This window comes from Cherax quadricarinatus, chromosome 1 (assembly GCF_038502225.1).
Source record: "Cherax quadricarinatus isolate ZL_2023a chromosome 1, ASM3850222v1, whole genome shotgun sequence".
Taxonomy (NCBI): Eukaryota; Metazoa; Arthropoda; class Malacostraca; order Decapoda; family Parastacidae; genus Cherax; species Cherax quadricarinatus.
Window position 1 is genome coordinate 41,371,673 of NC_091292.1, and position 18,258 is coordinate 41,389,930.

The 18,258-nt window shown below is 43.2% G+C and overlaps 1 protein-coding gene across 3 annotated transcripts in view; it reads right to left on the bottom strand.

The window, feature by feature from the left end:
- The window catches only part of LOC128685131 (salivary peroxidase/catechol oxidase-like), a 142,797-nt gene that overhangs the window by 26,133 nt on the left and 98,406 nt on the right, over positions 1-18,258 (bottom strand). For all 3 annotated transcript variants that reach the window (XR_011391587.1, XM_070081780.1, XM_070081867.1), the window contains exons 8-10: positions 16,305-16,477; positions 2,808-2,925; positions 239-364 (exon numbers count right to left, since the gene is read on the bottom strand). Coding sequence is in view for 2 of the 3 variants with exons in the window: in XM_070081780.1 (XP_069937881.1) it covers positions 239-364; positions 2,808-2,925; positions 16,305-16,477 (417 nt within the window). In the remaining variant the exon portion in view is untranslated. The remainder of the gene's footprint in view (positions 1-238; positions 365-2,807; positions 2,926-16,304; positions 16,478-18,258) is intronic.

Consider the following 18,258-nt stretch of genomic DNA (forward strand, 5'->3'; position numbering starts at 1 on the left):
TGACGTTTGATATTTTATTTAAAATTACATCAACATTACACTGAGATTTAAGTCGACGTCTTCACGTTAACAGTTGAATGTGAATGTCGTTAAAACCTTTATCAGCAATACTTTGGCAGTATTTTCTGGGTTTCCAATTTTCTTACCACTTCTGCATTATGATCAGTTCTCACCTGTCCTTATTTCGCTCTGCTATCTGCTTTACTCTTGCTTCAGTACCTTTCGCACCATTGTTTACCTGGTAATACCCGGATTTCTCAGGGAGGAGTCTGTAGTCTGCCATCTTTACTTCACCCACCAGCATGGGCAGCAGCTCTGTGTACACCATGTGTTGGTACTTTGCTATGTTCACCCGACGAGCCTCCTGTTACGTGTATATTTAAAAATATAAAAAAACTTTAATTACATGTTGCATCCTAAGGGATTACACGTTGCATCCTAAATGATTACCTTCATCTATTATCCTACACAGGTTTAATTCTTCTTTCCTATTTTTTTTTTCAAATTAAATCTTTGATAAACTAAGTGTCACGCTTCCATAACGTTTCTTATATGACACGATTAATCTATATCATTTAAACATTTAGCTTCATATTTTATAAAATTATTGTATGAACCTCCTACACTAATTTTCTTTCAAAAATCAAGCTTTCTTTCAGCCTCATGACTAACAGCACCAGGAAGAGCCAGGAGCTACGACTCTACCCCTCCAACCACAAATAGAGCGCGCGCACGCACCCGCACAGATGCTGGTGCACACACCGCGGTCTCGTGTATTGTCAGTTTGCCTTGCAATATACCTGTACTGTCTTGCTCTATTTTCAAATATATTTTCTTCAAACGTAAGTTACGACTGTCCCTATTACAATGCACACATGAAAGCTAAATAGGTATTGGTCATACAGCATGACACAGCAGGGCTAAGACAAGTGAAGGCATGTTTGAAAGCTCAAGAACACTGACTATATTCACCACCACCTTGGCAATAAATCAGTACAACACAAAGGAACGTCAAAAATAAAATAAGAAAAAATTGAATGTTGTGGTAGGTTGAGAACTCGTCCCCAAAAAAGTCAAAGGATCGAACAACACTGTCCAGCAGAACGTAACCCACAGGGTGATTGTGCCCCAGTCACTCGAGTGCAGGGATGGGCGAGGCAAATCACAAGTTAGGTCAGCAGAAGAGAGACTTTGAACTCAATCCAGATGGAGGTACACAGATGATCTCCCCTGTAAGCTCACAATGGTTGCAGGGAGGAAGAGCTCAGTTCAGCCTGACTGATGGTTAACAAATGGCTGAGATACCTACACTTCTCTTGGCATCTACACCAAGAGTTATAAATGCCTTACGTTGAAACAGGAACTTCATTCCACTTTACTCTTGCAATCCTCCAAGCTACGACTTATGAAGAGTGTTGCATGCCACGCCAGTACAACACTGCCACAGAAATGAACCTCTTGGGTTGCCTTACACGGTCTACAGGTGTCCAAATTTCTGGCACTAAGGATTTTACAGAGGGGAGCAAACTCTTTACATCCAGGTAGAAACCCAGAACCAGTAAATGTGTTACCACAACACTGCCCACCTTCCTCCAACTCTCTTCATCGGTAGGTTCTCTTGCTCGCAGAACAGCCTTCGCTTTTGTCACTTCAGTTTCGGGAGTTACTAGGCATGGATACGAGAGGTTTGTTGTTACAAATTCAATATGATGGACTGACCTGTTGGGTTAAGTCCAGGACCATAAACGAAACTAAGGAACCTCGGTAATTGAATCACTTGATGTAAACGAAGACAAGAAGTTAGTGCCTCGACAGACACGCGAGTTGATAAGTAGTCTTCGTTCCGTAAAGTCCCCACATCCCAAGCACTGCAGTATCAGCTTACATTAACTAGAGGATACATATTGTTCCAGGCTATGGAGCAGAACTCTTCTCCAAGCTGAGGGACTGACTACTCTTAAAACTACTATGAGGGCGATGGACTGATTACATCTCCATCTCCACTGCTTTTGATGCCTGTTCTGTATTCGACTCGAGAAACCTACTGTATAAGCAGAAAGTTAAAGAAAATATCCAACTGTTGGACAAGTTTTATCTACTAACCAGGAAAAACAGCTTCAGGAGAGTTCTCTGACTTCGGCTTAACAAAACAGACTGTTACAGGTGCTAGCAGCGCCAGCAACCTCTTATCCACAGTAACCTCCAGTAAAACTTACATTGCCAAAAAATTCCACTCCCTTACCCCGTCCCTAATCCCATCCCTTCCTTCGCAAAATTTAATCTTTGCTCTATGCCAATTAAGGTGACCCCAGCACCAGGAGGGAAGGCAATCTGGAGAGCTTAATAGCAATCCTGAAGCTAGGATCTTAAGTACGTTACAACACGGGTTGGACACAAGTGTGAAGAGTGTTGGGTTGACAGATGACAAGCCTGGATAGTAGGTCCACTATAATGATCCCATTTTTTTTTTTGCATGGACAGCTGCTGCTTTTGAATGGGCTTTCCATGAAAAAAAATATAGGTTGAAGTAGAGTGCACTGTTTAGTAACAGTTGGTGTAAAATATAAAAATTTTGATGAGCATTACCTATGTAGTATGAAGCCTTACAATATAAAATTAAAAATACTGGCAAGTTTGATAAAAAGCCAATAATTCTATAACCCGAGACAACCTGGGAAGCAAACATACATCCCCAGATTTAAAGATACAACATCGTGCACACTATTCTAGAACTAACCTAGCCAGATAATTATCAGAATTTACCATGAAATGAGCTTGAGAAACTGTTTTGAAATGATACAACTCACCTGATATATTCTCTCATCATTCCAGTGGGGGTTGAGGGCAGATAGCTGGCCAGCAAGACGATTGTGTTCTCTGAACAACATTGCGTGCACCACAAGCAGCCCCAGTTGTTCGTTGCTCCTGTAACATACCTTCACAAACTTAATACTGGCTACTACAACTTTACAACATGCTGCCTTTAAGACATTGCCAGATATTTGTTTACACCAGGATTGTCATCCAGTAAAATATAGAGGCGCCTGAGAAGTGGTAAGCAAACAGCCTCGAACCTAGGAAGTTGCAGCTGATACATCAAGGCAACCCCTCCCCATCATCAAGGGATACCCCCTTCCACACAAGCATCAAGGAACACCCCCTCCCAAACAAGCATCAAGGGCTACCCCCTCCCAAACAAGCATCAAGACACCCTCAAAGGGTATTATTCAAGACGTAAATTATTTTTATCTATGCATAATGAATCAGGTGTGTATTAAAATGTACTTACTGAACTGTAGGGAAATATGTGGGAACCGACACTACTGAATAGTGCAGTGTACCGTAAAATTGTATAAATACATAAACATTTAAAATAATTGTCTGCGTTATTATTCTGATAATCTTCATACTCTGATAACCTTTGCTTTAAAGTTGTCAAGACAACCCCAACGAGCAGCCAAAACTAAATTTCCTGGGGTCTCAATATTGGTCTGCCAGCAGTGCACAACTCCAGGCCTCACTACGTCACTGCACGAAGACATATTAGAACAAGTGTGGTACAAGTTAACATTGGGTTAAGTATTAGTGTTGAAGATATGAAGATCAGAATAGGTTATAACTGACAGCATTTCCTCTTCAAATATTTTTAGATTTCTTCTATAATTTGGTATCTCCGCAAGTGGACCTGTAACTGGCTGCTTGTAAATGGCTGCTTATAACTGGCTGCAGGGTGCGATGTGCGGAGATCAGAGACCAGTGTTGAGCAGTAGTTCAAGTAGTCGTGTTAGTGGGGGGGGGGGGTAGTAGTGTATAATGTTAGTATGGGTAGCAGTGTGCAAGATAGTGTTAGTGAGGGTAGTAGTCTACAAAGATAAGATGGCCAGAAAAACAGCTTGACAATACAAGTGGTAAAGATTAAGTGACCATGAAGCAATAATAGGTAATTGAAATCTCCCCACATGGAGGTAGGAAAGAGCGGACACCAATCTTCGGAGCTTCCATAGAGGGGAACAGAAAAGCAAAATATTGTTCGGACAGAAGGTAAATTAAGGGAAGCAAAGAGTGAACACAGAAAAGACACATTAAAGAGAAGCGACACTCAAACAGAAGTTCTACTAATGTGTTACTAGGATCTTGAAGGTCATGAGAGCGGATTAAGTATCTTAGACAATGGGCATCACGCCGATCGTGTAAAGATAAAACATTCGTCTCTGCATATTGGCTCTCGACCGGGAAGTAACGAAAAGCACCTAGACAAACGCAATCCTTGAACGAGAAGCTGCAGAATATAGTTGTTCTTCATAATTCAGTTTCGATAAGGTTAGGGCAGAGTGAAGACTAAGAGTTCGTTTATCAGTTCCCCTGAAAAAGATTTAAGAGGGGTTTAAAGAAAATGCACCAAGTTGTTTACGTTAAGGTTGTGAGGCGTGTCCAGGACATCCGTCGAACAGGCTTTACCGTACGTCGTTCAGGGTTAAGGGAACCATTCAGTTTTAACGCATCATTAGAGACAACAGAACCTCTTGTAAAAGTAATTTGACGTATGTCGGTAACATTGTCAATAACATTCTGGAGAGGTGACAGCCAGCTGATGCTATAGCAAAATCAAGAAAATGACGACACCACATATGGGAGAACAGAAATAAGGTCATTAGTGGCAAGAAAATGAGTGGTGCTGGGAAGAACCCTGAGGGACACCTTCAGCATTTTTAAAGTCAAGGGGGAAAGTATTAATCACAACAAGGAATTAAGAAAAAGCTGCATCATAAACTCTGCTTTCTGCCAGTGATCTATATAATATTTGGCCGGTGTAGGGATTAATTCCCGTACTTTTAAACGTTCTGTTGTATATACAGTTCAAGGTCAACTTTGCTATATTACAAGGATGAAGCCCTTACTGCCCTCGTTTGAAGAGATGTGTCTAGCTTAAGAACAGGTAGGTTCGGGAGCTCAAGTTACTCCATACGTCTGCATCACATTTCGTAGTCTTGTTGTATTATGGTACGAGGAATAACAGTTCTGCAGCATGAACTGTGGGAAGGATGCTTACGTATCGTGACAGGAGTGTCGAGATTCGAGCTAAGACGGGAGATACTACGAGCTAACTGTTTTATAGAGTTTTGTTCAACATGTCGCAAGTGTTTTTTGCTAATACTATGGTCAGAAACAATCTATAGGTAGTGTTGTTTGGAGAAAAGAATTTTGTCCACGAGTTACCTTGACATTCAGATTGGAGGGAAAGATTTTTGTGTAGGTTATTTCTGAATATAAGAGTGGCAGCAGTTACTGGGTCTGCATCATAGGTCGAGATCGCTTGGACGAAGTCTCGAGCCCATCCGCCCTTTGTCGTGCGAACGCTCGGAAAAGCGATGCAGTGTGAGAGGGACAGAATCATTAAAAGTTCATCCACGTAAATTCGCAAATGAACCTATGCATACATATGCATTCAAATGCCTACACTCTTGTGCATACGTGCATAAAATAAATGCGCGCTAACATGCTTATTTTCAAAGTGCTGCACTGGAATTTTATAACCACCCTCCACTATCGTTTACAAGGCTGCACTTATGGAAACCAGGATACATCTGATAGCGGGAGAGACCGAAGTGCATCTAATTTTTAAAAGAATTTACATGATGCTGTCTCGAAACAGTTAATGTTCAGAAAAGTGACAAATTGAGCAGCCACTGAGTATGAATTTTATGCACACGTTGGTATTATTGACCAGCCTAGTCCATGTAATATTGACCAGCCTAGTCCATGTAATTCCAGGTATTGGGTGGAAGTGCCACAGTAATTCCAGCTATTGTGTGGAAGTACCAATCCTTGAGAGGTTTAATTTTTTTTTATATTTTATTTAAAAGCAACATACACATAAACCATAATAAGAAAAACACAAGCCGACAATTAGTAAATCAAAAACCGTGGCAGACAATGTCAGTACACACACCAAAAAACAAAATACATTTTAACACATTGATATAACAAAAATTCTACTGAAATAAACCCAACCTATTTACAAAAAAAAAAAAAACATACCGACTACTAATACAAAACGTCGGAGTGATTATAAAACATGTAGGAATAAGTCCTATAATCATGTATATATGTATTTACATACACATGCACATATACACATACATGTATGTGCACATGTGTTAGTACAGAACAAACTGAATTATACATTGATATAAAACGCTAAATGACTAGTCACCAAATAAACTAAAAATCCAATAATAGAACTATACCTAAGACATTGGTTCCCACAAACACACCTACACACACACACACAAAGTTAATGTTACCGATTAACACTCAATATATAATATGACCTTCCATAAAAAATGAAGGGTATATATAAACCCCATAAAATACCTATATATTCTCGTACATAGTCCATAATGTACCCCTTCAATACGATAAAAAAAGACGTATGACAAGGATAAAACTATCATCAGATTCGAATATATAAACATATCCTCACGTACACATATGAATATAAACCCCCTATATAAAATGTTTCTTATAACAATAAAAGAAAATACAAAATCACATACAACTTTTAACTCTGTGGTTTTACAAAATTCATAAGGTCTACATACCCCGGAGCCCCCGACGGCTCCCTGCAAATAAACTTTACCCACATCAAAACACCTTGCAAACCAGTCAACCTTCCTCATCAGGCATCCAAGCACTCCAAGAGGACACACCACTGAAGAGACCAACCCCTTGTCTCTCACCCCGTCACCAAGCGGAGTAAACGTTCAACAGTAAGTCCACGATATCCCTCCGGAAAACTAGTTACCCATCGTCCCCCATATAATTGTTTATTCCTACATGCTGTCCTATAAAAACACGCCGCTAACGCTTTTATCCTAATGTTTCCCTCCGCCTCCCTCATCCCCCAAGAAACATACAAGTAATCAACTATTACGTATCTGATAGCCCTCCCCACCTCGTTGGGCACCCCTCCCATATCTAACATTAAAGCCCTAAGGGGTGATATCTGACCCCCCCCCAATAAAAGGAAAACCCTCTTCAACCACAATCTTACCACCTCCAAAGCTGAACAAAAATATACTACATGGAAAGCAGTTTCAACTTCCCCACAAAAATCGCATGACACCTCTCTCACAAAACCCATTCGTCTTAGCACCTCTTTCGATGCTAACGTCCCCATAAGAAATCTATATACTAATTCCCTCACTCTTGCCTGTATTTTTAGTTTACTAAATTCCACCCATATCACTCTCCAATCATATGTGGGATACACTGCCATCCCCTGCATTGATTCCTGACGACGACCCACACCCACCAACCGTTTTACCTTGAGTTTTTTAACATTGCGAACCTTTAACATAAACCTCAACATATCTTCACACTCCACTAAGTCCCTGCCGCCCCACCATTTGCGGATATCCCCCATCACCTCCCCCACCCGAAGACCCCTTACCCCGCTGCCCGAATATACCTCTGCTTCACATATAGCACCTTCACCCTAGATCCTAATGCCATCTATCCCAATCCTCCCTGTCTTACCTCAGTCATTACCACATCTTTGCCCAACCATGCCCTCCCAAAACCCCACACATACCTTAAGACTCTTCTTTGTAATTCCATAATATCCTGACTTCGTAAGGGATAAATTTCCGCCACTCCCCACACCTTACTATAAATCAGCGTATTTACCACCACAACCCTTTGATGCAAGGTTACATCCCCGGCCCTTAGACTCCTGAGCCTACTCATAGCTCTGTCCATTACCATTTCTGAATTAACCCTCCTGCTCTCCTGTGCATCTGCCAAATGCAAAATCCCACAAATCTTTAGCCTTTCTACAGTTATCCAGCCAAACTCCTCCCCCAAGGTCCCACCTACCCCAGAAACCGTGATTTCTGCTTATTAACTCTCATCCCAGTAGCATTCCCAAAAATCTCAATTACCCTTCCCACTTTACTTAAATCTTCTATCTCATTAAGTAAAACTATTGTATCATCTACATAACCAACAATATTCCCACAAAAGCCTCCACTCTCCCCCATCCTTCCCACCCCACCATCAACCAGAACATAGAAAGGATTCTGCATACATGCAAAGAGTATTTGGGAGAGTGGACACCCCTGCCTTAAACCCCTCCCCATGCTTACAGGACTACCCAACCTACCATTTACCTGTCCTCTCATCGATGCATCCGCATACAATGTCCTCACCCATCCCACAACCCTCCCTCCAAAACCCATCCTCACCATACTCTCAATCAAAAATTCCCTATCCACATAATCATAAGCATTCTCCCAATCCAGACCTAGAATACCTCCCTTACTACTACCCTCAAGGAAATCCCGAATACGTCCATGACCTACCCGCATACTCCTCCCCGGGATACCAAACTGTCCCCCATGTACCACCGACCCCATGACCTTCAGTCTATTACTCAAAATTTTCGCAAAAACCTTGTAATCTGCGCACATCAGAGATATTGCTCGGTAAGCACTCGACTCTTTCCCCCCCCCCTCTGCTTTGGCACCAAAACTATGACACCCGTACTTTGCGATGTGCCCAACTTCCCACTAGTTAACATATGATCCAATACCCTAACAAAGCACTGCCTAATACACCCCCAATGTGCTCTATAAAAATCATTTGGTATACCGTCTATCCCTGGTGTTTTCCCTGTACTCATCCCGAAAACTGCCTCTTCCACCTCAACCTCACTTATACCAACCTCCAACCCCACTATCCTGCTCACTTAAAGCACTATGGAACCCCCCTTCAAAAAATACTCTCCCAGGAACCCCCCTCCATCCAACTCCATTTCTCCCTAAACCAACTATCAGCATAGAGACTCATACTTTCCGTATTGGATAGGACCCGACCCTCTGGATACCCTCCCACCCCAGGGCTTGTCTCCAATTGTAGAATGGTGGTTACTCTCTGTCGGTCCCGAAATTTATGTAAAACAAACCCGGACGGCTTATCACCCCACAATACGTCCTCTAACCCCGCTCTAACCCTATTGCATCAAACCTATCATTGTGCAATTCAGCTATTCTACTCCGCAGACTGTCCATATCATCCCTCCTACCACTTCCCCCAATATAACAATCTTGCAACTGTCCCTCCAGATAATTTTGCAACCCAAAACGCCACCTTGCCTCTTCTCGTCCCCTAACCTTAAAAAAATTCGCTATTTCAGGTTTGGCCTGCATTTCCCACCAATCTAACAGATCTATCTCCCTGTCCCTAGCCTCCCAAAAATGCAACCACCAATCATTGAAAAAAGGCCCCTCCCCCTCCTCCTTAAGAAGCCTTACATTTAATTTCCAGTACCCAGAATAAATACGCACCACTCCATCCCACATCAAATCTGCTATTACCGCCCTGTGATCAGAAAACCCCACATCGAAGGTTTGCACCCTCACAACATCTATACCCTGCTTAATATAGATTCTGTCCAATCGCGCTTCATATCCCCTACGGACGAACGTGTGCTCCGATAAGTATCCCCCCCTCCCCACCACATCAACAACCCCAATATCTCGCAATACATCCCTCAGAACACTCAACACACAACCCGCCCCTCTCGGTTCGACATCACCACTCCGAATCACACAATTCCAATCACCTCCTATTACTGTTATAGCAGGCAAACCTCTCAAGTGATACAGCAATACCTCCCTGACAAAATCTACTTTTACCCTGGTATTACTAGTTGCTGGCATGTAAACTCCTACGAAACTAGCTCGACTCACCCCAGACACCATCCACCCTCACGACCCTCCCCCCCCTCTTCCCAACCGATGACACGCAAGGGGCTGGTCTCCTTTACCGCCACTGCTTCCCCACCTTTCAATTGCAAACCACTGGTAACATACATTCGATATCCTTTCACCCGCAACACATATCCAGCCCTGTGATTATGCTCTTGCAAAAAGCAAATGTCGACATCAAACCGCCGTAAAAACTACTCCAACCAAACTTTCTTGACCTCAGTCTTAAGTCCATTAACATTAAGCGTGACACATCTGAAAATTATAGAAATGGCGGCTTTCCCCTATGCCGCTGGGATTTACTCACTGCACTTTTCACATTACGTGTTCCCTTGCCACTCGAGTTTTCCTGTGCAGTCACCTCCCCCCTCCCTCTCCCACTGTGCAACTCAGGCGCACCTCTACCACTATGAGGCATCGGCTCCACCACCGCTGCCCATGACTTCTTCCCCGGCCTCTGCCCCGGGGTAATGACCTCGTCTATCTCTGACGCCGCAGTTCTTTTCCTAGAACTTCCACTTACACACATCACCATCAGGCGAATCCTCCTGGTGTACCTCCGCGACCACCACACGCTCCAGCCCTTCCTTACTCAAGTCTTCCTCCACGATTTGTTGTCCCTCCAGTGCTCTGGCTTCACAAACTGAGGACACCTTCTGCACAGGGCTCCTCCCCATCCAGAAAATCTTTGATCACATCTGCCAATAAACCATCCTGGGTCGAAGCTTCCTGGACTAAAGACTCCTCAGATGTCACCTTCGACTCCCCCGACGCCCCTGGGAGAGTGACACGTCTCCGCCGCCGCCACCTCCCGTTCGACCTCCTCGCTACAGAGGTCAGTCCTCCGGCCTCCCGAGGCACCAGAGCCAGGCACCAAATCACATGGCTGCTGAATCACAATTGGAGTTTCCAGAACTCGAGGAGCCTGCCTCCTATGACACTGGGCTGCCATGTGCTCATAAGAGCTACACAGACGACATGTTTTCCTCTGACCAGCATAGTACACAAACCTGTGTTCTATAACCGGTCATCGTAACATAGGATGGTATAGGCCTTGTTAAAGATATTTTAAGGGTGTAAGAACCTTCCGGCATCCCTTCATATGGACCATCCCTCCACACCCCCATGGTTGCAGAATGCACTGTCCCATAACTGCTAAAAAACTCCTGTAGGCCATATGCCGTGGCCTCGAAGGGTACATTTCGTACCTTCACCCATGTGAAATACTTAGAGACGTCATGTAACACGACATCCATCGCTGAATTGACACTCATGCGTTGTTCCTGGTAATGCTCGACAATTCTTGTGTAGAAGCCGGCTCGTAGAAATTTCACGAAGATTCTTGTCAAACCATTAAGAGCGACACCACACAATTCCTCATTGGGAATACCATATGTATCCCTGATGATGTTACCTGGAGTTTACCTGGAGAGAGTTCCGGGGGTCAACGCCCCCGCGGCCCGGTCTGTGACCAGGCCTCCTGGTGGATCAGAGCCTGATCTACCAGGCTGTTGCTGTTGCTGCTGGCTGCACGCAAACCAACGTACGAGCCACAGCCCGGCTGATCCGGAACTGACTTTACGTGCTTGTCCAGTGCCAGCTTGAAGACTGCCAGGGGTCTGTTGGTAATCCCCCTTGTGTGTGCTGGGAGGCAGTTGAACAGTCTCGGGCCCCTGACACTTATTGTATGGTCTCTTAACGTGCTAGTGACACCCCTGCTTTTCATTGGGGGGTTGGTGCATCGTCTGCCAAGTCTTTTGCTTTCGTAGTGAGTGATTTTCGTGTGCAAGTTCGGTACTAGTCCCTCTAGGATTTTCCAGGTGTATATAATCATGTATCTCTCCCTCCTGCGTTCCAGGGAATACAGGTTTAGGAACCTCAAGCGCTCCCAATAATTGAGGTGTTTTATCTCCGTTATGCGTGCCGTGAAAGTTCTCTGTACATTTTCTAGGTCTGCAATTTCACCTGCCTTGAAAGGTGCTGTTAGTGTGCAGCAATATTCCAGCCTAGATAGAACAAGTGACCTGAAGAGTGTCATCATGGGCTTGGCCTCCCTAGTTTTGAAGGTTCTCATTATCCATCCTGTCATTTTTCTAGCAGATGCGATTGATACAATGTTATGGTCCTTGAAGGCGAGATCCTCCGACATGATCACTCCCAGGTCTTTGACGTTGGTGTTTCGCTCTATTTTGTGGCCAGAATTTGTTTTGTACTCTGATGAAGATTTAATTTCCTCATGTTTACCATATCTGAGTAATTGAAATTTCTCATCGTTGAACTTTATATTGTTTTCTGCAGCCCACTGAAAGATTCGGTTGATGTCCGCCTGGAGCTTTGCAGTGTCTGCAATGGAAGACACTGTCATGCAGATTCGGGTGTCATCTGCAAAGGAAGACACGGTGCTGTGGCTGACATCCTTGTCTATGTCGGATATGAGGATGAGGAACAAGATGGGAGCGAGTACTGTGCCTTGTGGAACAGAGCTTTTCACCGTAGCTGCCTCGGACTTTACTCTGTTGACGACTACTCTGTGTTCTGTTAGTGAGGAAATTATAGATCCATCGACCGACTTTTCCTGTTATTCCTTTAGCACGCATTTTGTGCGCTATTACGCCATGGTCACACTTGTCGAAGGCTTTTGCAAAGTCTGTATATATTACATCTGCATTCTTTTTGTCTTCTAGTGCATTTAGGACCTTGTCGTAGTGATCCAATAGTTGAGACAGACAGGAGCGACCTGTTCTAAACCCATGTTGCCCTGGGTTGTGTAACTGATGGGTTTCTAGATGGGTGGTGATCTTGCTTCTTAGGACCCTTTCAAAGATTTTTATGATATGGGATGTTAGTGCTACTGGTCTGTAGTTCTTTGCTGTTGCATTACTGCCCCCTTTGTGGAGTGGGGCTATGTCTTGTTTTTAGTAACTGTGGGACGACCCCCGTGTCCATGCTCCCTCTCCATAGGATAGAAAAGGCTTGCAGTTCTTGATGAACACAGTTCCATGAGTCTGGCCCTGGGGCAGAGTGCATGGGCATGTCATTTATCGCCTGTTCGAAGTCATTTGGCGTCAGGATAACATCGGATAGGCTTGTGTTAATCAAATTTTGTGGCTCTCATAAAAAATTCATTTTCATCTTCGACTCGAAGTCTGGTTAGCGGCTTGCTAAAAACTGAGTCATATTGGGACTTGAGTAGCTCACTCATTTCCTTGCTGTCATCTGTGTAGGACCCATCTTGTTTAAGTAGGGGCCCAATACTGGACGTTGTTCTCGATTTTGTTTTGGCATAGGAGAAGAAATACTTTGGGTTTCTTTCGATTTCATTTATGGCTTTTAGTTCTTCCCGCGATTCCTGACTCCTAAAGGATTCTTTTAGCTTAAGTTCGATGCTTGCTATTTCTCTGACCAGTGTTTCCCTACGCATTTCAGATATATTGACCTCTTTTAGCCGCTCTGTTATTCTTTTCCGTCGCCTGTAAAGGGAGCGCCTGTCTCTTTCTGTTTTACATCTACTCCTCCTTTTTCTTAGAGGAATAAGCCTTGTGCATACATCGAGTGCCACCGAGTTAATCTGTTCTAGGCATAAGTTAGGGTCTGTGTTGCTTAGTATATCTTCCCAGCTTATATCGGTTAGGACTTGGTTTACTTGGTCCCACTATGTTTTTGTTATTGAAGTTGAATTTGGTGAATGCTCCCTCGTGACTAGTCTCATTATGTCGGTCTGGGGCTCCACGCATACATGTCTGAACCTCAATTATGTTGTGATCTGAGTATATTGTTTTTGATATGGTGACATTTCTTATCAGATCATCATTGTTAGTGAAGATGAGGTCTAGTGTATTCTCCAGTCTAGTAGGCTCTATTATTTGCTGGTTTAAATTGAATTTTGTGCAGAGATTTAAAAGCTCGCGTGAGTGTGAGTTTTCATCAGAGCTGCCTCCTGGTGTTATTACTGCAACAATATTTGCTATATTCCTCCATTTTAGGTGCCATAAGTTGAAATCCCCCAGGAGCAAGATGTTGGGTGCAGGAGCTGGAAGGTTTTCCAGACAGTGGTCAATTTTTAACAGCTGTTCCTGGAATTGCTGGGATGTTGCATCCGGAGGCTTTTAGACTACCACAATGACTAGGTTTTGGTTCTCGACCTTCACTGCTAAAACTTCCACTACATCATTTGAGGCATTTAGCAGTTCTGTGCAAACAAGTGACTCTGCAATGTACAGGCCAACCCCCCCCCCCTTTTGCCTGTTCACTCTGTCACATCTGTATAGGTTGTAACCTGGGATCCATATTTCGTTGTCCAAGTGATCCTTTATGTGGGTCTCAGTGAAAGCCGCGAACATTGCCTTTGCCTCTGCAAGCAGTCCACGGATGAAAGGTATTTTGTTGTTTGTTGCTGGCTTTAGACCCTGTATATTTGCAAAGAAGAATGTTATCGGACTGGTGGTATTGTTGGTACTGGGAGGGGATTTTTTTCCGGCATTAGTATCTATCTGTTGGTTTGGAGTGGAGGCCATCGACTGTGGTTCCACTCCAGGAATGACTGGATTTGGTGTACGATTTCTGCCATTTCCTGCCAGTTTTTTTTCCTTCCTGGCACTAAAAAACCTCTCCCTCTTGAGTGGCTGTGGCTACCCAGGTATTCCCATGGCCTGGATGTTTTGTATCTTTTTGTCCCCTTTAGATGGTATGCCTGGCAATTTAAGTTATAGCACAGTCTTTCCTGTACTGAAGAGGTACACAGTTCAGGGTGAAAAAGCTTACAGGAAGGGAGTTTGCATTTTCCTGTTGTCATATGGGCATGGCATTTTCTAGGGTGGTCATAGTTGCACGTCCCATCTGTTTTTCCAGATTTCCCATGCCAGCAGATACCGAGTGCATAGTATGTGCACAGGCTTGGTTTCCGTTTGCCTTGGGTTTCTGTGACTGTATTCCCTGTTGGTGCATGTTTCCCTGTCTTACTTCTATCCTCCCTAGCACCAACAATGGAGCTCCCACCAGTTGTTTTTGGTAATATATCCTCACTATTGCTAGTGGAGTCCTCTTGTTTGCTATTTCCTGCGGTATTTCTAGTTTGCAATATTGGTTTTATCTTATCTTTGACTACACTTGTTTCCCTACTATGGCTCCTGTCCCCTATGAGGTCATTTATATGTATTCCTTCCTGCGTATAATTCCCGACTACCTGGACAAAATCTCCAGCTTCACTATTACTGTCTCCCAGGACAGCACCTCCAGCTTCACCATTACTGTCTCCCAGGACAGCACCTCCAGCTTCACCATTACTGTCTCCCAGGACAGTACTATCAGCCCCCCATTTACTGACTACCAGGACATCATCTCCAGCCTTACAGTTTCTGACTACATGGCCAGTATCAAGGGCAGTACCATTCAGCCCAGACTTTTTATGTTTCCATCTGTTGTAGAAAGCTTCCAGGTTTTCTATGAAAGCAGCTTTGATGTTGACCTCTTAATACCCTTGTGATTTTAGTCCACAGATTTATCTCATTTGGGCATACCCAAAACACTTCCCTGTTTTAATACTGCTTGTAGCTAGTTCTTGGATATCTGCACAAGGGGCGTGACACCAATTTCCACAAAAATGACAATTTATGCATGTGGAAGCCCGTTTGTTTGACTGACCACAGACTACACACAGCTTCATAATCATTTGAATGGTTGATTTACTGCAATTCTACTAGCAACCTCTTGAATATTCTATTAACCTGCTAGGTAGTGCACAACGAAACCGTTTGAAACCAGTCCAGGGTTCGGACCAGTCTATCTGATCTGATCAGTGGGTCACCTATTTAAACCATACTGGTCGGTGATTTGAGCTAACACATGAAGGATCTACTGGAAATTATCTACCCGAGTAATATGTGATTTGATTAATACAAAAGTATAACTTGCGTGTTGAAGAGCCGGTGACTGCTGGCACTCCTACAATGACGAACGGTCGACCCAATAGCGATGCGGACAATGGTTTAATTGAAATCACAACAGTGCTAGCCTGGACAGAGTGCATCTTTAACAAAGCATTTGCCAGATCAGTTAGATACTAGTATCTCAGACCACCTCAGATGTAGTCTCGTAAACATGATCAGGTGACCTGTAGCCAACCCACCATTACCTACATTTTATGCATGGATTTAAATACAACACTTACGTCAAATATTTCAGAACGTTGAAGCCAGTCTTTTTGAAATGTAATTACACATTCTGGAGTTACTTTTAATACTTCCAACTCTGGACATACCAAATTTTTCGGTATGAACTGTCCACTTCAATCTATATTAAGTAAATTTACTCATGAAATCTTAATAACACGATTGCAGACAAAACCAGGGAACTGTTGGTTAACGCACTAACTAGCCTGCGATGTTTAGCACTCACTGGCTTTGGGTTCAAGCCCTACCCGTTCCCTGATTTACCAAATATAAATGCTATCTTGCACTATCCCAATACGCAAGTCTATTCGTTTTAATCTTCCTATTTACTCTTGGTCAAGAATTACGCTGCAGTGTGTCAACTCACCTTTCGTCGCCGGCAAGGAAGCACTTCTTCGAATCACTCCGACAGTTTTCGAAGTTGCTGGCATGTACCAGGGGCAGCAAGCCTCCTGGAGCGCTACCCTGCCGCAGTTCTATCAGCATCCCCGATGAGTACAGTCGCAGATCCCTCTCCCGGCATTCGTCGCTCCCGTACACCTGCCATCAAACCACAGGATTAAAACTGCTTTGAACACTTATTGTGTCACTATACTTTGGTAAGGCGACCTACTAATGAAACCATCTATACAGTCACTATAGACAATTTAAAAATTATTACTGGGAAAAGATTTTAAAATCGATATTCCATTCTTCACGGGGAAATTGTTTACAAAGTTATTTACTGCTCTTGTTAGGAAAAATAACTTATCATACTCAGTCCAACATTGAAACCATAAAACTCATGACATAACTATTACAACCATTAAAATTTGGCAGCAAAAACGATTAAAAACAATGAAAACGTTCAGTTTCGGAGCTCCTTACAGTACTGTAGTAAATATGAAGGTACAACCATATAGAAACATTCCAGGCAAAAGTCTGAATCTGTTCCGGCAACAAAAAAAAAAAAAAAAAAAACAGCAGCAACAGCAGCACTAGCACCACCAGCCCTAGCACCACCAGCCCTAGCACCACCATCCCTAGCACCACCATCCCTAGCACCACCATCCCTAGCACCACCATCCCTAGCACCACCATCCCTAGCACCAAGCAGATAACCATGGGTAGTGTAATGTCCTGTCCTCAACAAAGCTCCTCAGTTGCCAATAATCTGGAAGAGGCAACAGGTCAAACACACTGCCTTACCATTCCCAGGAAAACATTACTTCCAGCAACACTCAAACACGTTACAAAAGTGTTATAAACGTGTCGACAAATCTTAGAAAAACTGAGAAACTTTCTGAAACATGAGCGGTTTTACCGAGTACATCTTTATATTACACAAGAAATCAATCATGAATAACAATATACATTAAACCAGTGCAATATAATCAGCACGATTCCAACGCTTAGTAAAGTTTTGACCACAAGAATCGTGAACCTTAAGATATATACTCATACCAGATTTAAAACTCATGAAGAATGAGCAGAAAGTCAGGGGCAAGACAGTGGCAAGTAGTTTATGTTCCTCAGTCAACTGAAGACTGAAAGCAAACATGGTGGCAGTGGTATAATAGTGGTAGTAGTGTAACAGTGGCAGTGGCATAAGTGGGGGTCTAATAGTGGCAGTGATATAAATGGTGGTATAATAGTGGTGGTATAATAATGGTGGTGGTGGTATAAGGGGTGGCAGTGGTATAATAGTAGTGGTGGTATAACAATGGTGGTATAATAGGTGGTGGTATAACAATGGTGGTATAATAGGTGGTGGTATAACAATGGTGGTATAATAGGTGGTGGTATAACAATGGTGGTATAATAGGTGGTGGTATAACAATGGTGGTATAATAGGTGGTGGTATAACAATGGTGGTATAATAGGTGGTGGTATAACAATGGTGGTATAATAGGTGGTGGTATAACAATGGTGGTATAATAGGTGGTGGTATAACAATGGTGGTATAATAGGTGGTGGTATAACAGGTGGTGGTATAATAGGTGGTGGTATAATAGGTGGTGGTATAATAGGTGGTGGTATAATAGGTGGTGGTATAATAGGTGGTGGTATAATAGGTGGTGGTATAATAGGTGGTGGTATAATAGGTGGTGGTATAATAGGTGGTGGTATAATAGGTGGTGGTATAATAGGTGGTGGTATAATAGGTGGTGGTATAATAGGTGGTGGTATAATAGGTGGTGGTATAATAGGTGGTGGTATAATAGGTGGTGGTATAATAGGTGGTGGTATAATAGGTGGTGGTATAATAGGTGGTGGTATAATAGGTGGTGGTATAATAGGTGGTGGTATAATAGGTGGTGGTATAATAGGTGGTGGTATAA